We start from the raw sequence: 24,810 nt of genomic DNA, 5'->3' as shown, positions 1-24,810 counted from the left end.
GCTGATGCCTTGCCTGCCCTGCAAAGTGTTTGCTGCCACTTGGCCCCCTGGCAGCCATGCTGCTCCAGCCTCCTCCTCAAGCTCACTCACAGGCTTGCTGAGCAGCTACTTGACTCCATTGCAATGTCACTGCTGCTGTGAGCCCGCTTGAGAGAGGGAGTCTGGCAGCTGCCCTACCCCTGCATGCAAGTTGGTTCCCTGCTTGTGTGTGCTGGAGAGCCACACAACTCCCTAGCCCAGGGATATCCAACTTCCAAGAGACTGCGATCTACTACCACTATAAATAAACTGGCAGTGATCTACCCATTGGATTGACCAGAGTTGTTGAGCTTTTTTTGGTCGATCGCTGGAGATCTCGCAATAGACCAGGATCAACCAGGGACAGCCCGTGATCGACCAGTAGATCACGATCGACTGGTTGGATAGGCCTGCCCTAGCCCATTCCATTGCTGCCACCCTGCTGCAAGGTGGATGGGAATCCATCCATCCACCCAGGCAGTCTTCCCCAAAGTGTGGTACATGTACCCCTGGGGATATGGGAAACCCCGTGATCAACTCGCCACCAGAAACCAATGTCCCCACTGTGAAAGGACGTATGGATCCAGAATTGGCCTCCACAGTCACTTACGGACTCATTGTTAAAACCGTGTTTATGGGAGACAATCTTACTTGGCTGTGAGCGATCACAGAAGAAGAAGAAGAAGAAGAAGAAGAAGAAGAAGAAGAAGAAGAAGAAGAAGAAGGGAAAGGGTTTCAAAGGGTACACAGCATGCTTTTTAATTTTACTTTATTGCAGGGGTTTTTTTTAGATGCAGAAAAAAATTCTAAGATAAAATAATATTATTAAAACTACCCCCAAATTTATATTCGCCCAAGAAGGGGATATGCCGGTAAAACTCTCAAAAGAGATGCAAGATTATTCTAAGTTTGGGAAACACTGTGTCCAGAGATGCTTTAAGCATTATCTTACTAGGTAATCTGCCCTACCTGCAATGAAATATATCTGTTCCGTATCGGTCTCTATAGCTATAGCAGGCACTGTAACTCTCCAATGGTTTGACTTTACCCCTGAAGGCACACTCTTCCATTGTCTCCCAACCAATACACCCTCTTAAACAGATATTCTCTGCACTGAGGTTTCAATTTTTTGTTTTCAATAGGCCATGTTGTCTATGTCTTATAGGCTGTTACCTTAAAAACAGCCATGAATTATTGCACCTTTGGTTTCATGATGTAACAGGAATCTACTTTATTGCCTCAGCTACCTAGGAGAAAGATCCAAACCTTTGAACCCCATTTTGACTGCCGTTATCTTCTAGTCCATGCCTTTGATCATCTCCTATCTGTAAGGAGACTATGACTGCAATCCTAAACACGCTTACAAGAGAGTAACTCCCTCTGAACTCACTGCAGCCTGTGTCAGAAAACATGATAAGGTTTGCGCTACACATGACTCTTTAGTAATGAAGACAGTAGCTGCATTTGCCATTGTAGTTTCAGAGATGAGGCAGGCATTGTTTGAAGGAGAGGATTAACAGCTTGGACTAATTGTGTGACCTTGGATAGGTCAGAATCTCCCTGCCTTAGGTCCATCCCTGTAACACTGACTTTCCTTCCATGCAACCAGAAAGGCAAACACAGCAATGCAAAAATATTATGCAAATGATAAACAGCATAATAATTAATAACATCTCATCTATGGTTATCCATATTTTATATTTGCTTTTGTCCCCCCCCCAAAAAAGTCCATAAAACATTTGCAAAAGTCTGTCACCAATTAAATTGGCATCTAAAGGAACTTTCTTTGTTGTGCACTTGGAGAAGACATAACATGGCCCTATGCCTTCCCCAATAGCAACAGCATTTATTACTTGCTAGAACATGCAGCCTTTGAGCATCTGTGCAGCCAAAACATCTTTACCCTTTGATTTGAATGCCAGATTCAAACACAGCTGGAGATAGGCTTTATGCTATCTATCTATATAAAAAACACCATCTAAATTCATTCAGCATTCCAAATGTTCAGACTGCTGCACCAACAGTAAGGAAGCCATCTCCCATGGATATCATTAGATGTTGTTGACACATTGAGCTCAAGTAACACCCACACTAGCTGACCCTGACTCAGATTGAGGCACTGTCATTAGGGTGGTGGAAATGGGGGTTTTGTAGAACAACAACAATAATAATAGCAATAGGAAGATTCACTTTTCAGTCTCTTCCTTCCAATACACCTCCCTTTGCCTTCAAGCCAACTTTTTTATTTAAAATGAGGTGGGAGGGGGAATAAGAAGCAGGAGAACTAAGTTGATATAGCAGCAATTATTAATCTATTTTATATTAAACCTCATTTTGCATACACTGGTGGTTTAGACTTAGAATGGCTTGTAGCCTCCAGATGTTGCAAAGATGGTAACCACTGAAGTGCTATAATTGTGTCACATGAGAAGGTCTGGGAAAAGTTGTCCATCCTGCTTCCCTGCCATCCGTCATAGAAATAGACCACAATGCTTCCTTTAGCCCCGGGATGGGGAACCTGTGGTCCTCCAGATGTTGCAGGATTCCAACTCCCATCCGCGCCAGCTAGCATGGCCAATGGTAAGAGATGGTGGGATTGCAGCCCAGTAACATCTGGACATCACAGGTGAAAGAAAGGTATTTTGACTGCCTGGCTGCTCTCAGTTATCTTTGGGACTAGATCAAAGGAAAATCCCTGGAGAAGGCACAGCGCAAAGGCAGGGTAGCATGGGAACATTAAGGCAGGATAGGACATGGATTTGGTTTTGCATCCGCCTCCTTTTGGGCCTGGTTTCCCTGAGCATTTGGTGCATTTCTTTTCCTTTGGTTTTTTAAAGCAGCCTCCCTCAACCTGGTGCCGGTCAGATGTTTTGGACTACAACTCCCATCAACCATCACGTTGGGAGGAAAGCTGTTCTGAAGGCAGCAGGGAATCTCCAGAGCAAAAGCAGCACGAAAGAGAGAACTTAAAAGATACCACTCCTTATACACACACACACACATCTGGGAATAAGTCCCGAGAGTGGGGCTTAACTCCGAGCGGGCTTGTCTATAGGATACCGTACTGTTAAGTCCCTTAAATGGCTTTCTCGGTTTTCCCTTCCCTACCGCACCTGACACGGAAGGAAGGAAGGAAGGAAAGGGGGGGGGAATTGACTGCAGCATCGCGGACCAACATCATCATCAGCAACACCATCGCGATCACACCACCAAGAGGGGAGACAGCAACAAAGAAACACGCAGCCTGCGCCCCCACACCCCGTTCCTCCTTTCACGCCATCCTGCCCAATGCACACAAAGCCTGATCGGGTCTTTAAAAAAAACCACACACACCCCAGCGAGATGGCCGCTTTGTCTGACGGCGAAGAAAAAGCATCTTGCCCTCCTTTCCTCCCTTCTTTGACATTGTGCGGGAGAATCCAGAGAACTGCGACGAAACGCAGCAGCTGGACCAGTTTCGAGAGGAGGGGCGCGCGCGGGATCGGCGGACGACTGTCATTGTGTCTGGGTGGGCAAGGGGGGGGAAGGAGAGGTTTTTTTCTGGGAGGCGGAGGGAGGAGGGGAGCCTGCTAAGCGCCCCCCCCCGAGCCTGCCGCAGGGCTCTGCAAAAGGGACACACGCCCAGCGAGCGGCAGACCTTGCCCGGCACCCTCTCGCCACCTCCCCTACCTTGGGCTCCGCTGCCATTGTTCCACCTCGAGGCAAGAGGGAGCAACGCAGCGCTCGCCCGCTCGCTCTCTCGCGAGTAAACAGATACCGCACTGGCAAGGTAGGTGGGAGGGAAAAGAAGGCGCCACCGGGAGCCGTCTCGCTCCGCCAAGGGGATGGCCAAGCCGTCCCGGGCGCCCTTGGAAACGGGGCTCTGGAGCTGTTATTGCTGCAGCCCAGCAGGAAAGAGAAGGCGGCGAGGTGGGAGCGCAGGGGCATTGCCAGGCACAGGCAACAGCAGCCTCTTCCCCGGCGACTTACCTCACTTGTCAAAGGCAGAGCGGCTCCTCCGGGCTTTCTGCTCCCTCGCCCTCTCAGCGCGGGGCTCCCGCTGACGCCCCTCCGCCGAGGAAAAGGCGCCCCAACCTCCCCTCTCCTCCTGGACTCGCGCCTCCCAGCTCCGGCTTCTCGGCTTCGGGAATAAGCGGGGAGGGAGGGGGGGAGGGAGCCGCGCAGGGAGGCGTGGCCTTTCGCCCGGCGCAGGCTGGAGACCGGGGAAAAGGGCGGGCGGAGAAAGCCAGGAGCCTCCCCCCCATCTACCCGCCTCGCACTGTGCGCACGCGCGCCCTCCCGGGTTTCTTGCCGGGCCCTGCCATGCGCGGCTGTGCTGCTGTGCGCCTGCGCGTTTGGAAGGGAGCCTAGGCCCGAGGAGCCTGTGAGTTTGAAGGGAGCTCGTGTGTGTGGCTTTCTTTGCCCTCCGGGGTCCTTCGGGTGCCCTGCGGCGCGGGAGTGGGAGGGGAGCCCGCGGCGGGGACGGGGCTCGCTTCTGCTTGCGGGGAAGAGGCTCCTAGGCCAGACCAGCCGCAGCCTCAACCTGTGCAGGCTTCCTCGGACGAAGGTCCCGGGGACGTCCGTGCATAGCAAGCGGGGCTGCACGGTCCCGAGCGTGCATTATCGATAAATGCATTTGGGGTTGCATAATAGATAAATGGGGGAGATTAATGTATTTGGGACTGCAGCCTTGATCCGGAAGAGCGCATGCCCTACGGAGCCGGTTCCCTTCGGGATGCCCGAAAAGCTCTTCCCCTACTAAGGCAGCATCATACTTTGTTCACAAATCAGGGCCTCTGTTTTCAGTAGGATTTACTCCCGTGTAGGTGGATTTGGGATTTCACGCATAAGGGCATTAGCAGCAGGATACTCTGCCCATTTAACCGCGCGGGAAGTGTTTCCAGCTAGCACTCCTGAAGGCAATGCAGGCTTATTATAGTAATAAGACAGCCCCCATCTTAAATGAGTTACAAGCCCAGTCCTGGGCATGTTTACACTTTAGTTAAGCGGCACTTACTTTTTAGTTTGCATGCTTGGCATTGCTACTTTATTTGAGAGTAAAGTGTCTGTTCTATGCACACTTTTCTTGGGAGTATGCCTGGTTGTATTTATTTCTGAGATGTAAACAATCAGGCAGAGCAACCTCCTTGGATCCAAAAGGATCTCGCATATGAGCATGGGTATTTACAACTACTTATTTGCACATCGTTTTTAATTTGCAAGGTGATGTGCTTTTTAAATTTACCCTACCCTTCTTCAAAGGAGCTCAGGGTGGCATTCATGTCCAACCTGTTTCCCTTCCCATTTTAGCCTCAACCCTGGGAAGTAGGTTACGGTAACAGATAGTGACTGGCCTGACACTTTAACAACTAATGTACTCCACACTTTAAGCAAAGCCACATAGCACTTCCAAAGTAAAGGTCAGATTTGAACCCAGTCTCCAGGATTCAGCTCTTTCTGTACTGGGTAATGATTAAGACTGCGGCTTGAGGCCTCAGTTTGACTTACAGTTCTTTTGCAGCATACTTGTTTACCTACCTTGATCTTTATTCAGTACATATTAATGACTGTTGGAGACTTCCGTCGTGCTCATTTGTCTCCAGTATCTACTGTCAGAAACTTCTTGCTCTGTCCATGTGTGTCTTGTTTCAGTATTTTGGGACCAGTTTCTTAAATACAAAATCGCTGGTCAAATCTGATCTTTGAAATCATCACATTAATAGTGCTTGGGACTACACTGCAATGTGCTTTGGATCAATTAAAAGTGTGCTCCCAATTAACTGGGCATCAGATTTAAAAAAAAACTTTTTTTAAAAAATGCAAGTATTTTCAAATCCATAGGTAGCAGGTGCATGTTTATAGGTCTTTTCACTTTTCCTCTTCTCACACAGGGGGAAATGTCTTTAGAGATGGTACCTGCTGTGACATGAGCATGCATAATCTAAAAACAAAGGGAGAATGCTTTCCCCCCTTCAAAACTGTATCAACAGCACATTTACAGTTCACTAACATTTCTTTAATCAAATGATAACCCCTTATATAATTATAGGACAAGGGATCCTGCATTAAGGACATAAAATGAAGTTTGGATTTTGAGACTTAGACTTCATGTTTGTGCAACAATCACATCTTGCTAGATTTCTGCTAACAAACTGGAGGCTGAGTGTGTTGCAACCTTATAATTAAAACTGGAGGCTGCTAAGCTAAGGTTCATTCTTGTCTCCCTCAGTCATTGGCCAAAATTGCAACCAGACCTTCAATAGATTAAAGGTAAAGTTATTGATACTCTGGTCCTGATTCCATTTACAATGCAAGTTAGTGGATTGTAGATTGTTGTGCAAAAGAAACCGACAATGAGCGTTGTGGAAGCTATAAAGGTAGTGTAACACATTGCAGTACATGTGGTCATTGTTTACATTTGATACCTTTTGGTCATGTTCTTACTCCAAAAATTGCTCTTTTCTGTGGTTTGAAATCAGGAGTGTACACAATTCACTAAATATAATTCTAGTCACTGCAGTAAAAATGCTACTTTAGAATCAGATTTCCTAAATAAACATGTCTAAAGTAGGGTTGACATATTTCAAACAGTGAAAACCTGAACAGAAAAATTGTTAAGCTTTTTTTTAGCAAGGTTGTTGAGCTTTCTTTAGTTTTGCCCAAAGTTCTTGAGCTTTTTAGGTGAAATCGCAAAAAATAATAATTATACAAATTGCTGGTTTTGAGCTTTTTTTGTGGGGAAAACAGTACTGCTGACAAGGGCTGCCATACGTCGGGATTTTCCCAATTTCTGCCTGGACACTGCTGCCAACTGCAGTATTCTGGATATGTCTGGGAAAATCCAAATGTATGGCAACCCTATCTAAACTAAGGCAGCACAGTCCAGCGCACGCGTATTTGGTGTGCAAGTATAACTCAGTGGGACTCAATTCCAAGGAAACATCCATAGGAACACACTGCTCAGGACACCAAAGCTGAATCAGCCGGTCTGTGGAAATGGTACAGATCTGGGTAATTGCAAAATGGAAGGGATCCAACTTGTTCTATAGATTTGTCATGTTGAAGAAAAAGGTCTGTTTCCTGAGAGGGGGACATCTGGAGTTACAGGCAGGATAAAGTGAAACAATGTATTTGAACAGCCGTGGGGAAACTGTTACCTTATTCCATTTGCTATTCTCTCCCCCCCCCCCCCCGGCCTCCCAACTCCAATGTTGTGGATCCTGGAACTCTTTATGAGAAAGTTGTTTGCGAGAGGGGAATAGTAACTGGCTACATGCTAAGTGAAATGGTGAGGTTGCGTTTTAAAAAGCCAGTTTGTGCACAATTATCTGCACTCATGTGAGGCATTTACTTGACCCACATTACATGAGAAGGAAGGTGCTTGAGTGCAGTCAAGGTTTTTCCATAGATGGGAATCCCCCCCCAATTATAGATAAAGATCTACAATCTCTTGCAAGCTGCATTTTTCTGTGTTCTGTTGCATGTGTATCTGCACGATTCACCAAGAGGGCTTGAAAATGTGGCCTTTTTTCTGCTTCCAAACTGGCTTAGCCAATCATGATGGGGTGTTCTGGAGCCTGGGATGGAGCTGGGTTCTAGCATTTTTCTAGGGTGTAGGTTCCTATTGAGCAGTTGGAGTTTATCAGCATGGATATATCTGTGTTTCCTGCTATGGTCATGCTTGCTGTGCGGTGCAGGCTATGCTCTGCATGCAAGGTTGTTGCTTAGGGTGGGCCTGGAGATGTGAAAGATGAGGCTATAGGCCTGCTGGGTTACCCTAACGCTGAGCAACAATATACTACCATACAGCAGGCATGGCCAAACTCGGCCCTCCTGATGTTTTGGGACTACAACTCCCATCATCCCTAGCTAACAGGACCAGTGGTCAGGGATGATGGGAATTGTAGTCCCAAAACATCTGGAGGGCCGAGTTTGGCCATGCCTGCCATACAGCTTCTTTGAAGCTTATACTCCTTCTCACAGAGCTTGAAAAGCACCTTGCTACTCAAGAGTAGTGAAGTGCTTTTTTGAGCCTTAACTAAAAGTACGTCTGCACAATACTTCACATTTCTAAGTGCCACATCATATTTCTGGGAGCAAGACATCAAATAGGAACGTGCTTGGGCTGCTGAAACTTCCAGATTCTTAGGCAATTGCATGCTTCATTTTTTTTATAAGCAGGTTACATTACTTTCTGGCTGGCCTCAGCAGTAGACCCAACAGATAAGAAAAGGTGTGTTTGTGCAGGTGTTTTTCAGGCCACCCTGTATTAGGTGTTCTACTGTTCTGCTAATTGGAATGCAACTTTCTGGAATTGTTCTAGATTTGCTTGTGTGGCAGGACAGGAATAAAATACTTTTACGGAGTTGGGTTTGGGTGGCACTTAATGTTTTGGTGCTCAAATACTTGTTTATGATGACTAAAATGACCTCTGTTCCTTATGACTATATGCTAGGAAGCTCCATCATTGAGATAGTAAGCCTGTGTCAGACTGCAGGTTACACAACTGAATGTTCTTCCGCCCTAAAAATTACCTGCACATACTGGTATATTGGTCCCAGTGTCTCAGACTCCTCTCTTGAGAGGGTTAGTTCAGGCCCAGAGTTGCAAAGAATTCATTCAGCTGCTCTGCAATCCCCCCTTCCTCCTTTAGCATACCCTTCTCATCCAAAGTCCAGCTGCCTCCTTAAGTGATGGTCTGCTGCTAATTTCAGATTTTGTTGTTGGTGGTTCTCCATGTTTTTAGCAATGGGATCCTCAGATTCTTTTTTGTACCCCTTATTGTCTGCTTGTGTTTCCTTTGTCAAAGTTTGTGTTACTTTTTGTTCTCATTTGAAGGAGAACATTTTCTGACGGAAGCCTCCTTCCAGTGATTTCCTTGAATTGCTTGTTAACTATGCAGGCATCCTCTTGCCTCTGCTGGTGCTTTCCTGATTTGTGACATGCATTCCAGTTGAGCTCTGTGTTTTTAAACAACTTCCAAGCATTTTGCAGATATTTGACCCTCTTGACTTTGCCTTTCAGCTTCATTTTTACCAATCCCCTAATATTTGGGAAGTTCCCTCTTTTGAAGTCAAATGCCTCTGTTGGAATTTCTTGGCAATTGTCCATTTACACATAAATTGAATTTGATAGCACTATGATCAGTGTTCCAAACTAATTCAACAATACCTGCATCTTGCACCAGTTTGTTGGAACCACTTAAAGTTAAGTCCAGGGTTAACCCCTCTGCTTGGTTTTGTGACCAAACTGTTCTAGGATTGTGTAGTGCGCAATCAGTTTAGTTATTAAGAAATTTTAATTCTTTGCACTACTGAAGAATATAGCATATACCAAATGTATGGGAAGGTAATTGAAGTCACCCATTACTACAGCACTTCCTCTTTGGAATGCCTTTTTTATTTCATTCTCTGTTATGGTCAGAAGGAAACTAAATTATTCTTTGGGTTTGGTATCACCACCTATAGATATTCTGTGGAGGAATCTGGCCCTTTGAAGAGTTCCTGCTTGTTGAGTTCTATGTCCTCTTTGAAGTGCAGAGCGACACTGGCTTCATTATGTCCTTTTGTGGCCCTTCTATAGACTTTGTACCCCGAGATAATGACGCTTCACTGGTTTCCTCCATTTCACCAGGTTTTCTTTATTCCCACTGTATGTATGCTCTCCTCTGAGACCAAGCGCTCTTGCTTCTCTTGTCTTGCCTTAGTCTTCTAGCATTGCTATACAAACACTTACTGTATATACAGCATTTCTTTCCAAGTGTCTTTGGCACTTGCATTTAACCTATGGTGGTTTCTCTGGGCTCCAGCAATCTCAGTGCCTAGCTCTGCCCTCTTCCCATTTGAATTATAATAAGCATGTCCCTCCCTCATCCCTGGGGGATGATTTGTTCTGAACTGGATGCTCCTCAGCTTCTGTTGGCTTCCCCCCAACAATCACTTTAAAAGCTGCTCTGCCATCTTTTTTATTTCAAGCATCAGCAATCTGGTTTCTTCCCAGTTCAAGTGGAGCCCTGTCCCTTTTGATCAGGCCCAGCTTGTCCCAAAATATTCTCAGCGACTAACGAATCCAAACTCCAAACAAATCCAAAACTGCCAGTACCGCCATCTTATTCATGCACTGAGACTACACAGCTACACCTCTCTAGGTAGCCCTGCAAGTGGAGCTGGTAGCATTTTGTAGAAAGCTGCTTTGAAGGCCCCAGCTTTCAAACTCCTCCCTAGCAACCTAAATTTTGCTTCCAGGAACACATAACTACATATCTTCACATCCTTGATACCTATACACACCCTAAGTGCTGATTCCTCCCTAGCACTAGATGGGCTGTTTTTTAGAGTTCAGCTGGAGAGGACATGATGTGGAAAACCTGCTGGTGAAATTTAATGGTCAAGGGAATGGTTAAGGCCTTTCATTTTCCCTGCAAATATCCTTCTCCTAAATTTATCATACGTGAGAAACACATTATTGGGAATTTTGAGCATCCCTCTTAACACTTAGAACTTTCCTTACCTAATTAATAGTTTTCTTCATTCTTTTATACCAGGCATGTCCAACTTTCAAGAGACTGAGATCTACTCCCAGTATAAAATATACTGGCAGTGATCTACCAAAGTTGTTGAGCTTTTTGGGGAGATCCAAAGTTGTTGCACTTCCAGAAGATTGATTACCTAGTAGGGTGATTATGATCTATGGAAATTACATCTCCAATAAATTTCTTCTACCAGGAATCTACCACGGACCCCCCGCGATCTACCAGTAGATCGCGATCTACCTGTTGGACATCCCTGTTTTATACTAATTATTCTCCATCCTTTTATACAACTTATTTTGAATTCAAACTGGATTTTGGTCCAAATAAAAAGACAGAGGGAAATGAGCTTCTTGCTTCAAAGTATTCAGAGGGGCTTACTTGTTTTTAAAACAAAAGTGATGACCAGAGAGCAAGCATGGAAATTGTGGCATAAATTGGGAAAGTGTGGGTTGTATTCAGCTGAGTTTTACTCATAGGAGACCCCTTGAAATTAATGGACTTAACTTAGTGATATCCATTAATACCAGTGAGTAGAATTTAGTTGAATACCACCCTGTTTGTGTGTGGTTGCCATTTACAGGAGCCACATCTGTAGTTTGTGGTGTGAATATTCTTCTGTCAGACACCACTTTTCGCATTTAGCAGTTATTTTTGATCAGTGGGTTTGAAGAAAAGGAGTGAAATGTCAGCATCTGCCTCAAAACCCTCGTGTCGTGAATGATTGAGCTGCGAGAAGAATACAAATCACAAGCGAGGATACATTTTCCTTGGCTGTATTGGGTATCTCACACTTGCCCCTATGTGCCAGTTGGAGAAGACTGTCTTTAGGACTCTGTAGAGGGGAGATGTTGTGGCAAGAATCACTGGGGGACAAGTGGGTGAAAGAAAATGTCTTTTCCCCCCAAGCATATCATTGGAATGCAGATAATTGTGGTGCTTCAGAAGTTAAGAACGAACATTTTAATGCATTCGCTTCCTTTAGTGCTTAGTGCTCTAGCAGTGTGGTTACTACTGCTACTCTGTGTGCCAAAAGTGCTTTCTCTTCTCCCATGTGGGTCACTTGAACCTGAAAAGTAGCAGAGAATCTTGCATTGTAGCAACTTTGCTATGTTACATCTTTGTAACTAGGAAAATAATTATCCAAAGTGAAAATTCTATGTCATACAAGTGCCTGAAGTAAAAGTTAAGAGTGACTATGATACACCTTTTAACTTAGGTAAAACAAAGTGAAGGCACTGCAAGCTTAGTGGACTGTATTCATAAAAGCTCATATATGTCAAAGGAGATAACCTGAGGACAGACCATTTTGGGAATTTTTATGATTCCCGTTCTAGAAACATCACTGGCTGGCAGGGGTGCCAACTTGAATAAAATATTGGAGGAGGGGCAAGTAAGCCTCGCCTTGCATAATTGATCACAAGACGTAGTACATGGGCACAATTTGAATAGCAATGCCCATCAACTGGGGGGGCAGCCCCCTCAAATATTTTTTTTTGGGGGGGAGAAAGGCCCCTTGGCCCCTAGGAGTTGGCTCTATGCTGGCTGGTGACTGATTTTAAGAGTATATTCCCATTGAATTTTAAGACTCCTTTCTGATTGAAACCAAATAAAAATTCCAAATAGTATACAAATAAAACATAAAAACTTAATTTTGATATACTTTTTAAAACCCTGTCCCCCAAACTTGTTTGAAATGTTTGTGCTAGCTTCCCTTAAAACGCGGCAGCAAATAAATTAGTATATCTTTTGATGCTTTTAGCATTTAAAAAATGAATTTATTGTGACTACTAAATGGTTCCGTTGTATAGCTTACTGAGAGTTGTGGGCTTTTGCGCTCTCCATGCACAGATATTATTAAAATGCCTGTGGCTGTAAAAACTGACAGCTGTTAGGGTAGGAGGATGCTTGTACAGAGAGGATCTATGCCCTTGAAGAAGAAAGCTGCACTGCAGTGCTTTTTTATTATTTAAATACAGTACCATTGTGTTATATGTAACTGAGTTGCACTGACTCTGATCTGAGGAGGGAATGTTGCTGCGCTTTGTTAACAATACAATGCATGCTTTTGAGGGCTTTTGGGGACACTGCAACAGAATATCCTCCTCCCGAATGTATCCCATGGAATTGATAGTGTGATTTATCTTTATCAAAATTGTAACCATCAATAGTAGTATATTATTAGTAATCTTTTGTTTCTTGTCCAGGTTTTTTTAAACCAGAATCCTGATGGCGCTTTGGAAAAAGTACCCAGAGCTTTTTCTAGCCCAAATAAACAGAGCAACAAATCAGCGAAATTTCAGGTATGTGTTCCAATACCGATAATGGCTTTTTACTCTGGAGTATATTTACAGGCACATGAATCAGATGAAGCAAACCTAGTGTTCATTTGTCAAACTCCTCCCTATTTTCTATATAAGCAAAATTACAAGATTACATTGGGCATGGTTTACTGTACAGGACTGTATTTCATGAATTTATCCTATTGATAAGAATACTCTAGGTTTGTTCCAGTGGTTAAATTCATTTAAAATCCCACCTCAGTTGAAAATCTTTATACTTACATATGCCACCTCCTGTCCTAATATGATTTGTTAACTTTGCCGTTCCCATATAATTCTAGTCTGTGGTTCTATATTTACCTGAGCGTAAGTCCCATTGAACTCTGTGGGGTTTTCTTCTGAGTAGGTGTGTATAGCATTGTCCTTTAATAATCTAGTCGGGGCCTCAACAGATTTCCACTTGGAGGTTATTTCTTTCTAGTCTTAACTCATAAATTCATTCAACAATGCCCCTTGACAAATCTCAATTTAGCAAGTAGTTGATAATTTTGAGTCTAGTGCATTCAAGACATCCCTCCAATACCTTGAAGTTTTATAATAATGCAGTGGTTTTAAAGTGCAATTGAATGTGTGTGTTGTTGTTTTTTTTAAAAAATAATGGTTTTCTGCACCGCTCAAAGAAGAAAATGTCACTGTGTTAAAAGCTAGGAAACGGCAAGTAGTATTCACAGTGGTAGGATGCTATATGAAATCTTTCACCGACTTAAATTTGCTGTAGTCTTACTGTTGTCTCAAGGTATGGTCTGAAGGCACATGAGGGCTTTGGGTCTGGCCAGTGGTTGGTTGGGAGACCACTTGGGAACTGCATGCATATTGTATTGGGTTCTGTGGTGGAGGAAAAGTGTGATATAAATAACTTTTTTAAAAACAAAAAAAGTCTCCACCCCTTCCAACCACTGTGGTAGTCGTGGCAGTGTCTCCTTATCTATTTCAGAGCTAGGAGAGGCAGTTTCTGAGCACCATGCAGGTCTTCCTAGACCATAGAAGGAGAATTGCCACAGCTTGAGGTGCTGTGAGTTGCTTTCTTAGAGGCAGTGGCTGCCTACATAAGGAAATGTGGCTAAACCCTCCCTTGTGCGATTGTAGCTAATGAGATTCCTAATGACAGTATATAATGTGTTGCTGACTTTTTAATAAGCACTAGCCCTATTTCTCTGCCTTGAAAATTACATGGCAGCTTAACGACCTAGAAATTTTCGTAGGATGGAGAGACACTGATGGTATGATTCTGGGTCTCAGGCTTCTGTTAAAGGGCAGTTGTTATTGTTTTTAAAATCACTTTTAATGTATGTATTACTTTTCCTGACATTTTATCTAGACTCACAGAATTGTAGAGTCGGAAAGTATCTCCAAGGGTCATCTAGTCCAATCCTTTTCAGTGCAGGAATCTCAACACAGAGTTTCCCATTCAATTTGAAACCGTAGCAGACCCTGCTTAGCTTTGCCAATGTGCTAGAAGTTTTATTGCTGCACCACCACCACCACCACCACCACCACAATTTATTATTTGTATCCTGCCTAACTGGCTGGGATTCCCTAGACACTCTGGGTGGCTTCCAACAAAGATTAAAAATATGTTAAAACATCAGTCATTAAAAACTTCCCTAAACAGGGCTGCCTTCAGATGTCTTCAGATAGTTGTTTATCTCTTTGACATCTGATGGGAGGGCGTTCCATAGGGCAGACGCCACTACTGAGAAGGCCCTCTGTCAAACATTAACAATAAAACAATAATTTAAAAGTACCGTATCTTTCCGTCTATAAGACACCCCTATTTATAAGACGGACCCTATTTTGGGGGGCTCAGATTTAAGAAAATGGGGGGGATCCGTGTATAAGATGCCCCCTAATTTTTGACATTATTTTTTAGGAAGAAAACCTAGTCTTATACACGGAAAAATATGGTAGTAGGGAACAAAAATATGGACTGCAAACATTTTCCATTGTATGAGAATAAGTTCTTACATATGGCATATTTACCAACCATTGTGAATTTATTTATTTCTGATGTTTGTGAGAAATACATTCTTAGGAGAAAAGGGGTCAAATATCATTGTAGGCATTTATTTTAATTCCTTCAATCCATTTTTAACTAGAGGAGTTATAACTTTGTGGTTTCACGTTATTGAAGCACAGGAAAACCATTCCCACAGGTGGGATCATTAAAGATTTTCTTGTGTGGTGAACCTGGAGTTGTGCCACTTCCTGCTACTGAATTACAGGCCAAGGAGCTGGAGAGCAGAAACTTCCAGCAAAGTAGAGATAGTGATGGGAAAAGGTGATGACTGCTTATAGCAACTCAGAGCAACAGAGTAAAAAAGCACTGTAATATCCTTTCCCCTGCAAAATTTCTCCTTTAGAAGCAGTAGGCTGAAAAACAAGAGTCTTCCAAATACAAATATGAGCTTTTCATTGTGTTTTTGGGACCCTGTGCAGTTACATACATGTAAGGCAATGGAAATCAATGACACCTGTGAGCACAGTCTTATTTTACCTGCAGAACTACCTGGGATAGATAAGGGTTAAATCTGTTTCTTCCCCTCCCTTGCCATATACTTCTCCTGTTGTAGGCAGGTTCTATTCTTGGCATCTTCCCTTAAAAGGCTTTTATGTAGCAGAGCAAGGAAAGAGCCCTGCTTCAGACCTTGTCAAGCCATCGGTGTTTGAAGTCGTAGACATGGGGCTGCTTGGATTAAATGGTCTGACGCAATATTTCATTCTTTGTATGTTCACAAAAATGTTCCTAAGTTCAGATGGGTACAGGTATGTGCCCCCCCCTCGGCATTTAATGTGCTACTCTTTTGTGGGGAATATTTCTGCCAAATCCTTCATGTTCAAGAGGGAACAAAGACCCTTGACTTTTGTGGTTCATTGTATAATGAATGCTTTGTGGTATAAGAGAGTTCCCGAGAGAGAACCTGGCTCTTCATGAATTTCTCGAGTGGGCATTGTAAACAAAAAGTGGGAACTGCTTTGAGGCCCTAGTTTGGCACTGGGGTCGGGCAGGTTTCCCTTGCAGATCTCAGTGTGTACAGGTGCACATTTCCTTAGATGCTGTGCATAGTAAGTTTCTGTCCCACAGGCCAGTACACTTTCTGGAACCGTCTTCAAATATGTGACTCTTCATTCATATGCATCAATTAATTGTTGTGGTTTAGGCGTTTGGTCGTGTCTGACTCTTTGTGACCCCATGGACCAGAGCACACCAGGCACTCCTGTCTTCCATTGCCTCCTGCAGTTTGGTCAAACTCATGCTGGTAGCGTCGAGAACAATGTCCAGCCACCTCGTCTTCTGTCGTCCCCATCTCCCTGTGCCCTCCCATCTTCCCCAACATCAGGGTCTTTTCCAGGGAGTCTTCTCTTCTCATGAGGTGGCTAAAGTATTGGAGCCTCAGCTTCACAATCTGTCCTCCCAGTGAGCACTCAGGGCTGATTTCCTTAAGAATGGATAGGTTTGATCTTCTTGCAGTCCATGGGACTCTCAAGAGTCTCCTCCTGCACCATAATTCAAAAGCATCAATTCTTTCGTGATCAGCCTTCTTTATGGTCCACCTCTCACTTCCATACATCACTAGTGGGAAACCATAGTTTTAACTACCGTATTTTTCGCCCTATAGGACACACTTTTTCCCCTCCAAAAATGAAGGGGAAATGTGTGTGCGTCCTATGGGGTGAATGCAGGCTTTCGCTGAAGCCTGGAGAGTCTTGGTGCGCACCAACCCCTCTCGCTCTCCAGGCTTCAGGAGAGCCCCACTGCCAGCCCCGCAAGCTCGGGGGACAGCGGGGAGGCGCAGCGTGCCATCCCGCTGTCTCCCGACGTGGTTTGGAGGCTGGCGGCGGGCTTCCCCTCCCCCAGCCCCGCAAGCTCCCAGAGCGATGGCGAAGTTGTGCGCAGCTTCGGGATCGCTCTGGGACCCGTTCTGGGGGCTGGGGATGGGGGAAGCTCGGGCTTCCCCCGCCCCTAGCCCCGCAAGCTCCCAGAGCGGGCTTCCCGCAGCTCTCCGCAAGCTGTGGGACCCCGGCACGACTTCGCGCTGGCCTCCAACGTCTTGCGGAGAGCTGCCTGTTCTGGGGGCTGGGGTGGGGGAAGCTCGGACTTTCCCCGCCCCAGCCCCGTGCCGGGGGGGGGGAATAATTTTTTTCCTTTATTCCCCCCCCCCAAATCTAGGTGCGTCCTATGGGCCGGTGCGTCCTATAGGGCAAAAAATACGGTATGCAGATCTTTGTTGGCAAGGTCATGTTTCTGCTTTTTAAGATGCTGACTAGGTTTGTCAAAAATCTGTGGCTCTAGTCTGTCTGGCTTTATGTTGCCATTTTGCATTTCTGCCCTCTTCAGATATGCCAGACCTGGAAACATAGGCAACTATTGGTCCCTCTAGCTTAGACGGGCAGAAGTTGCCCAGGATTTCAGAGAGAGGGATTGCTTAACCCTCCTTGGAGAGATCAAGGAACTGAACGTGGGACCCCTTGTGTGCAAACCATGTGCTCCTTCACTGAGCTATGTACAAGCTTTTAAAGATTAAATAGTTTTGTGCTGCTTTAATTCCTCTATCTGGCTTTATATCACGGAGGCAGAAGGATGGAGCAGAAGTCAACAACTTCAGCCAGCCCTTGGGCTCCACTTGGGCTAAGGTGGAGACTTACGGGTCCCATGGAATAGGCATGGTGCATGGATGTTGGTGCTTTAAAGCCATCAATCATTCTCTAGTTGTTTCTCCTTTTGAATGAAGACAGTAATTCACTGATAGTAATAACTTTATTATTTCCCATGCACTGAAAGCTGAAGGGGGGGGGCAGGAGGTGGTTCTAAAGTTGAGGTTTTCAAATTTTGCTGCAGTGCTTTTCTCAGCTTGAGTCATAACTCAGATTGAGGATCTAGTCTGTAATTGTTTTTCGTCTCAACCTAGAAGCAAGCAGATCTCAAGGAAGGAGTCATGTGTGAGGGTACCACATGCTCTGAGTTGCTAAAGAGGAAATGGGTATTAAAAATAAACAAATGCCATAGTGGGTTCTCAAGGCCTGTTCTGTTTGAGTCAGCATTCTGGTGTCTTTCACAGTACAATTAAAAGTTATATAGAAATAATTACGTATATAAATACAATTTCTAATCCAACACCAACTGGGTTCCAAAGAGTAGGTGCCACAACACTAAAGGCCCAATTCAGACATCATACAGAACGGACCTCCTGATAAGAAGGCCACTCAGTTCTTTTAAAAAAACTAACAATGACTATTTCTATATAAAGGGGTGTCCTAAATGAACTGCTTCTAAGAGATAAACAATTCAGAAATTTACCAAAAGTGGTGGTGATATTGAGAACTGAGATAATGGAAATATGTTTTCTGATCAACAAATCTGACATCTCATTTGGATGTGTTCCATTAATTTGTCTGGTTAATCCCTGTTTTTAATAAAAATAATTGCTTTTCCTTGCTGAGAAAGTGCTCAGAAGTCACTTATGGATTCTCACCAACCAGACTCCCTTTCTCTAATCCTTTCCTCTTTATTAGAAGAGGCAAAAAAGAAGCAAAACTCCAGGAAAACTTGTCAGACTAGTATCTAATTAGCAGAAGTCTCTTGTGAGAAATTAACATTCTAGTAGAGAAGCCAGTTTCAAATCCTTATTAGGTCCCCTAAGTACCAGGTACTGTAGTTTAAGAATCCCTTGCTTGCCTTCTGAACAATGTTCGGTGATTTGGTGTATAAATTCTTATAGCTAAAAAAAAAAAAAAAAGGATTTCAGAAAATTATTTGACTGAAGGATCACCCAGCGTGTGTTTTATCTTGCTGTAAAAATAAACAAATAATTGTATGGCTTTACAAATACTGAATAAGTAAACATTACTTGTAATAGTAAGCCATGATGGTAACAGTTCAGGAATCCTTTTGAGTCTTAGCAGTGCAGGCCTATCCATTTTACTTAGAAGTAAGCCTCATGGAGCTTAGTGGGACTTGCTTCCAATGAAATATATATAAGCTGGCAGCTCTGTATACAATTCTTTCACAGTTTAGGGGGAAGACAGAAAAACCCACAAGACCAGTTCCTTCCTTATCAGCATCTGGTTTCTGTGAGGAATCAACCTTCACATTGAAATGGGCTCACTCTCCCCCCATCCCAACCCTCTGTTTGTGAGATGGCTTCTTTCTGTTCACCCTAGAATACTTCCCAGAATCCTCTGCAATTCTTATCACACGCTAGCAATTCCTTAGTAGATAAGCTGGTGTGGAAAGCTACTTTCTGAAGGGCAAAAGTTTGAAAATATTTGCATTTCTTGGGTTGCTTTATATATAAAAAAGCTGCCCTTTGACCCTCTCATGCTATCCACTGTTGATTTAAATGTACTAAACTGCCTTTGTGGTAGCGTACAGTGGTGCCTCGCAAGACGAAATTAATTTGTTCCACGAATTTTTTCGTCTAGCGAATTTTTCGTCCTGTGAAGCATGAAATCCCATAGGAATGCATTGAAAATCAATTAATGCGTTCCTATGGTCAAAAAAAGTCCAAACAAAGCCAAATTTGGTACAACAAAAGTTTATTAAGTGCTCTTTAAAGTCACACATACTGTAAAGAGCATTTCAAAATTCAAATCCAGAATTTTTTTTAAAAAACAGCAGAGTGGCCAAATGGTCACAGAAAATCATAAAAATGCAGAAAAAAAACCACAAGCTTCCAGATTCTTGCAAACCCCTCCCCAACTGTTCCCCCAGCCACCCAGCACACAGAAATTCAAATCCAGAATTTTTTTTTAAAAACAGCAGAGTGGCCCAATGGTCACAAAAAATCATAAAAATGCAGGAAAAAAACAAGCTTCCACATTCTTGCAAACCCCTCCCCAACACCAAGTCCTTGAATTCCAAACACCCCAACCCAAAATCCAACCCCCCCCAAAAAAGTTTTAAAAGCTTAACTTACCAAATGGCTGCAAAAGAAGTTTTGGAAAAGCTTCAAAAATCACCAAAGTCTTTAAAAACCTCAAAAAAGGCTACTATGTACACTGCGTTCTATGAGTTGCTCCTCGAAGTCAAGTCGCAACTGTATTAACAGTGTTAAGAAAAAGGAAACAAACTTGCAAGACGTTTTCGTCTTGCGAAGCAAGCCTATAGGGAAATTCGCCTTGCGAAGCAGCTCAAAAAACGGAAAAGCCTTTCGTCTAGCGAGTTTTCCGTCTTGCGAGGTATTCGTCTTGCAGGGCACCACTGTATTTAGAGTTTTTGGCTTTTTGAGTGCGAGGGAGGTCATAGTAACGGCACATGTTTCTGAACATTATAGTCCTTGATTGGGACTGCTACCGTTGGTCTGACTTGTTATTGCCTTCGAACTTATCTTTTGGCAGCATCAGCAGCGTGTGCAGTGCAATACAGAAGATGACCCGTGTGCGAGTTGTAGATAACAGCGCCTTGGGAAACACTCCGTACCACCGGCCTCCGAAATGCATCCATGTCTACAACAAGAACGGAGTGGGCAAAGTCGGCGACAAGATCCTTCTGGCTATCAAAGGGGAGAAGAAAAAGGCTTTAATCGTTGGCCACAAGATGCCGGGCCCTCGCATGACTCCCAGGTTTGATTCTAACAACGTGGTGCTCATTGAAGACAACGGGAACCCAGTAGGGACGAGAATCAAAACCCCAATTCCCTCTCTGCTGAGGAAGCGGCAAGAATTCTCGAAAGTGTTGGCCATTGCCCAGAACTTCGTGTGACAAATAAGGGAACATCCAGTATGTAGTACTGTCCCCCCCCCCGCTTTAAACCCTTCTGAACCTAAATAAAACAGTAATAAGGGGAAGTTTCACATCGGCATATGGGTTGAAAACACGTCAAGATTTCTTTTTGAAAGCCATATTGTTGCCCTTTTCAGTGACAGTTGCGACATGATATGATTAAAGCTCAAGATTGTTAATCCAGTAGCTTGTTTTGTGTGGCTGATGCCTTTGGGGAGGGCAGGGTGAGGCAGAAGGGTTAGGGAAGGCAGAAGATGTGATATGACCCAATTGGAGGAGCAGACTAGCTAATATCCTGTGCTAATCTCCCGATTTGTCCTGTCTGTGTTCTTTCTCTCTTTTTCTTTCTTTCTTAAACCAGAACATTTGTCTATACGTTTTATGTATTGATAAATATTGAGCTTGTCCAGGCTCCAACCAGCAAAAACAAAATACATAACTGACTATATAACAAAACATTAAGCCAGTAGTTTTGTTCAAGAGCAACAGAAAGGAAATAAGAAAAAAACCAAAACCCCACCAAGGGTGGTATCCAATGCCGTCTGTTGGTTGATGAAAGGAATCCATCAGTGGATCGGGGGAGGGATTTCCATGGCTTGCCCCTTCTTCAGTCCTTGCCAAATAATTCCAGATTCTGTGAAATACTGAAAGCAGAATCAGTTACGAACAATTAATACATGCAAATGTGGTGTGCATGCTTCTGAGTGACAAAATGGGACTGTGTCAGTGACTTGGCAGGTAGCATTCCATTTTATTTTATTTCAGTTGATGAAATCCAGAGTAATTTTAAAACACACGGACCTCATGGATTTCAGTGGCATACAAGTGTGTGTTTGCAGTTGTCCCCCCCCCCGCCCCAGTGCCCCAGTGTTGCCTGGCGACAAATCATTTGATATTTAGTACACCCTATGAACAAAAGTTTGCGGTGGATAACAACATTGAAAACGGAATAAATATTCTCTAGCAGTGGTGAGATTGTGTTACGTCCCCGTGGCTCTTGCATATGTGAAAATTAAAATGCTTGAATGTGAAAAATAATACCCTGCCTTCAAGATGTGATGCCATTGTGTGAGAACCAAGGATGAACGATCTGCTTTTTATGTTGCTCCTATGGTGAACATTGAGGATTTCTCCCCTCTTTGTGCCATCTGGTGGTGACTTATGGGATACAGCCTGTATGTGTCTGTCAAGCGCAACACCCCTGTATTATATTGCATATGACATGCTCTCCCCGCCCCCCCCACTCACTATGTATATCAAAGTAAAGCAGGGGCAAGGGACTTTTTTTGGCTTGGCAGGCCGGATCTTGTATCTCCCTCCATCCTGCAGATCAACCTTAACAGCAGGGTGGGGTCACTCTTCTGACATAGAATTATAGAGTTGGAAAGGACCCTGAGGATCGTATAGTCCAACCCTCTGCAATGCAGGAATATGCAGCTGTCGCTTATGGGGATTGAATCTGCCACCTTAGTGTTATCAGCACCACGCTCTAACCAACTGAGCTATCATCATCATCATTTATTTGTATGCCGCCGTTCCACAAAAAGAGTCATGCAGCAGCTTCCAACAAAGAAAAATGGGAACACATCTCAAAATCAACCATTGCAAGAAAAATTTCATAACATAATAAAACAACAACATAATAGTGAATATAACAACACACAACCTGCCTCAACCCAATAACATTTAAGTGCTACAAATGAGTACATTAACAACATTACCCTTCCTGTCAATGGCAACAATAACAAGGGAGCTTGATAGTTTCACCTTGGTCCTATCTAGAAAACCCTCTCCTACCGCCCTGCAGCGACTTGCAAGACTTCCAAAGGCAGGGGGTGGGATAGGCATCCACACACCTGCCAGGTTGACCTGTGGTGGTGGGAGGGGTCTGCTTCGCCACCATGTTCCCCTCAGGAAATGCACTGGCAAAGCAGCACCCAACAGGACTGAACTCTGTTCATCAGCTGATGAGCAGAGGGTTCAACTGTGTGCTCTGATTTGCCAGCTTATTCACACCGGGAAGGTCCTGGCAAAGCGTCACCCAGGAGGATTGAACCCCTTTGCCCACCAGCTGATATCACCCCATGTCATCAGTTGATAGGTGGGCATGGTTTGGGGGAAAAGACCTCATGGGCCAAAGTGGCAAGTCAGAACCAGCCCACAGGACAGAGTTTCCTCACTTCTTCCTTTAAAGGAATGATGACAATATTTTCCTGCTACTTGCGTTTTAAATCATTAACGTATGCCTGTCATGGCTGTTTCGTTTGTTCAAACTACCTTCCCCTTCCAAGTCAGTGGAAAGGACTGGCGTGGTTCCTTGGAGCTGAAATGTACATTAAGGCCAGATATGTGTCACTGGTAAAGGGGCCTATGAGAGAGGCTAGATTCAACTGACTTTCTTAATAAATCTGAGTTCTGAAGCCATGTGTTTTACTGCAAAGCCTTGTGTTGCTTATGAAAGCCTCAGGAATATAGGAGGCAGGCTTGTACCCAAGCTACTCCATCGGTCTATGCAGTTTAGTATTGTCTGTATCAGGGATGGGCAGACTTGAGGTTTGTGGTAACCGCTTTTTGCTAGAACCCAAAAGTCCACCAACTGGAGCAAAATACACTAAGAATTAAGGTTCCTCTGAGCACATGCATAGCCCAGGAATTTGTGATCTGTGCCAGAACTAAGGTCATTAAAATTTCCATGCAAAATTTCAGTTCTGGATTTCCCACCTTCTTTTTTTTCAGCAAGGTAGGTTCTGTGCTGACTGTCTGGATCTTTGAATGAAAATGGCAGGGGTTGCAGGTGCCCACTTTGACCCTTCACAGCATTGGGCAGCTGGGATAGCACTGTGGAGGAAGGGCATAACCGTGGCACTGTCCCTGACAGACTAATAGCTGTTTGGATGCTCATTCACACTCGTACCTTCTTGACTACAGCATTGACTCATTATTATTATTATTATTATTATTATTATTATTATTATTATTGGTTTGTTTCAAGTGTTTCCATACTATAACAAGCAACATTTGTGCCCTTTCCCTCAACTTCCTCCTGTGCCTATCTACAAGGTGGACTTTAGTTACAGAATAGTGTTGCTCACATCCATGACGCATATGAAATATCAGTAGAGAACCTTTATGGCATATTAATACACCCAAAACAGGAATATAACAAGAATAGTTGAGGCAACCCTCCCCCTTCATTTTGGTCTGAACTCCACGCTCTGCTTCATTCTTACACACTTCCTTACAGTGCTTAAAATGCCCACCAAATATTAACAACATCCATAAATCCATATTGTTTTTTGGAAGTTGGAATGTGTTTCGGAATAATGTGGCTGGTTTGAACTGTAAGTTGCTCTGAATCGGGTGAGGTTTTGTTAGGGTTTTCTGTGTAAGTTATGAGTAGTCGCTTAATCTACCTCAGAGGTTCTCAAGCTTTTGAAGCTCAGGGCCCACTTGACACAACTGAAGGCTCCTGAGGCCCTCTAGTCTCAAAATGGTGGTTCAGGAACAAAGTTAGTCACAAACTGATGGCACATGGAGGCAGAGTTTGGCATGATGAGCTGGCAGTTACTGACCTCACTTTCTATGGATATCTCCAGAAACTGCTAAATTCTGTGCCATAACATTTTCCTTGTGGCAGGAGGTTCCTAGCTCAGCTTTCCTCATGCTAAGTACGGACAATTTTCTCTGGAGTTATTTTGACTCATCTTCCCCATTTTAGCCAAAATTTGCACTTGGGGACTCTTAGTGGAGCAGTCTCTCTCTCACACACCCAGCACATGGTTCAACTTTAGAATTTGCTACCATAAGATGTAGCAATGGCTACCAACTTGGACAGTTTTAAAAGGAGAATTAGACGAATTCATGGAGGATGAGGCTCTCAGTGGCTACTGGTTGTGGTGGCTGTGCTTTGCCTCCAGTATCAGAGGTGTCCATGCCTCTTAATATTGGTCACTGGTGAATAACATCAGGAGAGAACGATCCTGTTTATGTCTTGCTTGTGAGCTTCCCATAAGTATCTGGTTGGCCATAGTGAGAACGGAATGCTGGATCAGATAGATCTTTGGTCTGATATAGCAGGGTTTTTCTTACGTTCTTTCTGCAGAAACTATTTTTGATACTATAAAAACCCACGTTCGCTTACTGAAAATCTTGACTAAAAAGAAAGAAAAACCCTTCAAAGGCCCATTATCGCTAACACAAGAACCCAGGTCAGACCACCACTT

The 24,810-nt window shown here is 43.9% G+C and overlaps 2 protein-coding genes and 1 long non-coding RNA gene across 12 annotated transcripts in view; 1 reads left to right on the top strand and 2 right to left on the bottom strand.

Annotated features, from left to right (window-relative positions):
- TMEM63B (transmembrane protein 63B) overlaps positions 1 to 4,252 on the bottom strand; it is a 75,559-nt gene extending 71,307 nt beyond the window's left edge. For 2 of the 8 annotated variants that reach the window (XM_083604490.1, XM_083604494.1), the window contains exon 1: positions 3,988 to 4,182. The gene's annotated coding sequence lies outside the window, so the exon portion shown is untranslated. Of the gene's footprint in view, positions 1 to 3,687; positions 3,800 to 3,987 lie in introns of those variants that run through there. The other 6 variants (XM_083604492.1, XM_083604488.1, XM_083604495.1 and 3 more) reach the window with 6 other exon arrangements.
- MRPL14 (mitochondrial ribosomal protein L14) lies at positions 3,689 to 20,770 on the top strand. Of its 3 annotated transcripts, none has more exons than XM_083604643.1 (3): positions 3,689 to 3,787; positions 12,733 to 12,828; positions 20,203 to 20,770. In XM_083604643.1, the coding sequence occupies exons 2-3, from the start codon at positions 12,755 to 12,757 to the stop codon at positions 20,564 to 20,566; spliced, it is 438 nt and encodes a 145-aa protein (XP_083460769.1). In that variant the 5' UTR covers positions 3,689 to 3,787; positions 12,733 to 12,754; the 3' UTR covers positions 20,567 to 20,770. The 3 variants fall into 3 exon arrangements, with proteins under 3 accessions (XP_083460769.1, XP_083460767.1, XP_083460768.1); XM_083604641.1 differs by lacking the exon at positions 3,689 to 3,787 and adding an exon at positions 4,265 to 4,381; XM_083604642.1 differs by lacking the exon at positions 3,689 to 3,787 and adding an exon at positions 4,324 to 4,404.
- LOC310758417 lies at positions 11,429 to 19,228 on the bottom strand. Its single transcript, XR_014545762.1, has 2 exons — positions 17,078 to 19,228; positions 11,429 to 16,461 (listed from the first exon to the last, which is right to left on the bottom strand). It is a non-coding gene; the product is annotated as an uncharacterized lncRNA (long non-coding RNA).
- Positions 20,771 to 24,810: the final 4,040 nt, after the last annotated feature.

The sequence above is a fragment of the Podarcis filfolensis genome (genome assembly GCF_964270895.1).
Source record: "Podarcis filfolensis genome assembly, chromosome: 3".
Taxonomy (NCBI): Eukaryota; Metazoa; Chordata; class Lepidosauria; order Squamata; family Lacertidae; genus Podarcis; species Podarcis filfolensis.
This window is presented reverse-complemented; position numbering and strand designations above follow the sequence as displayed.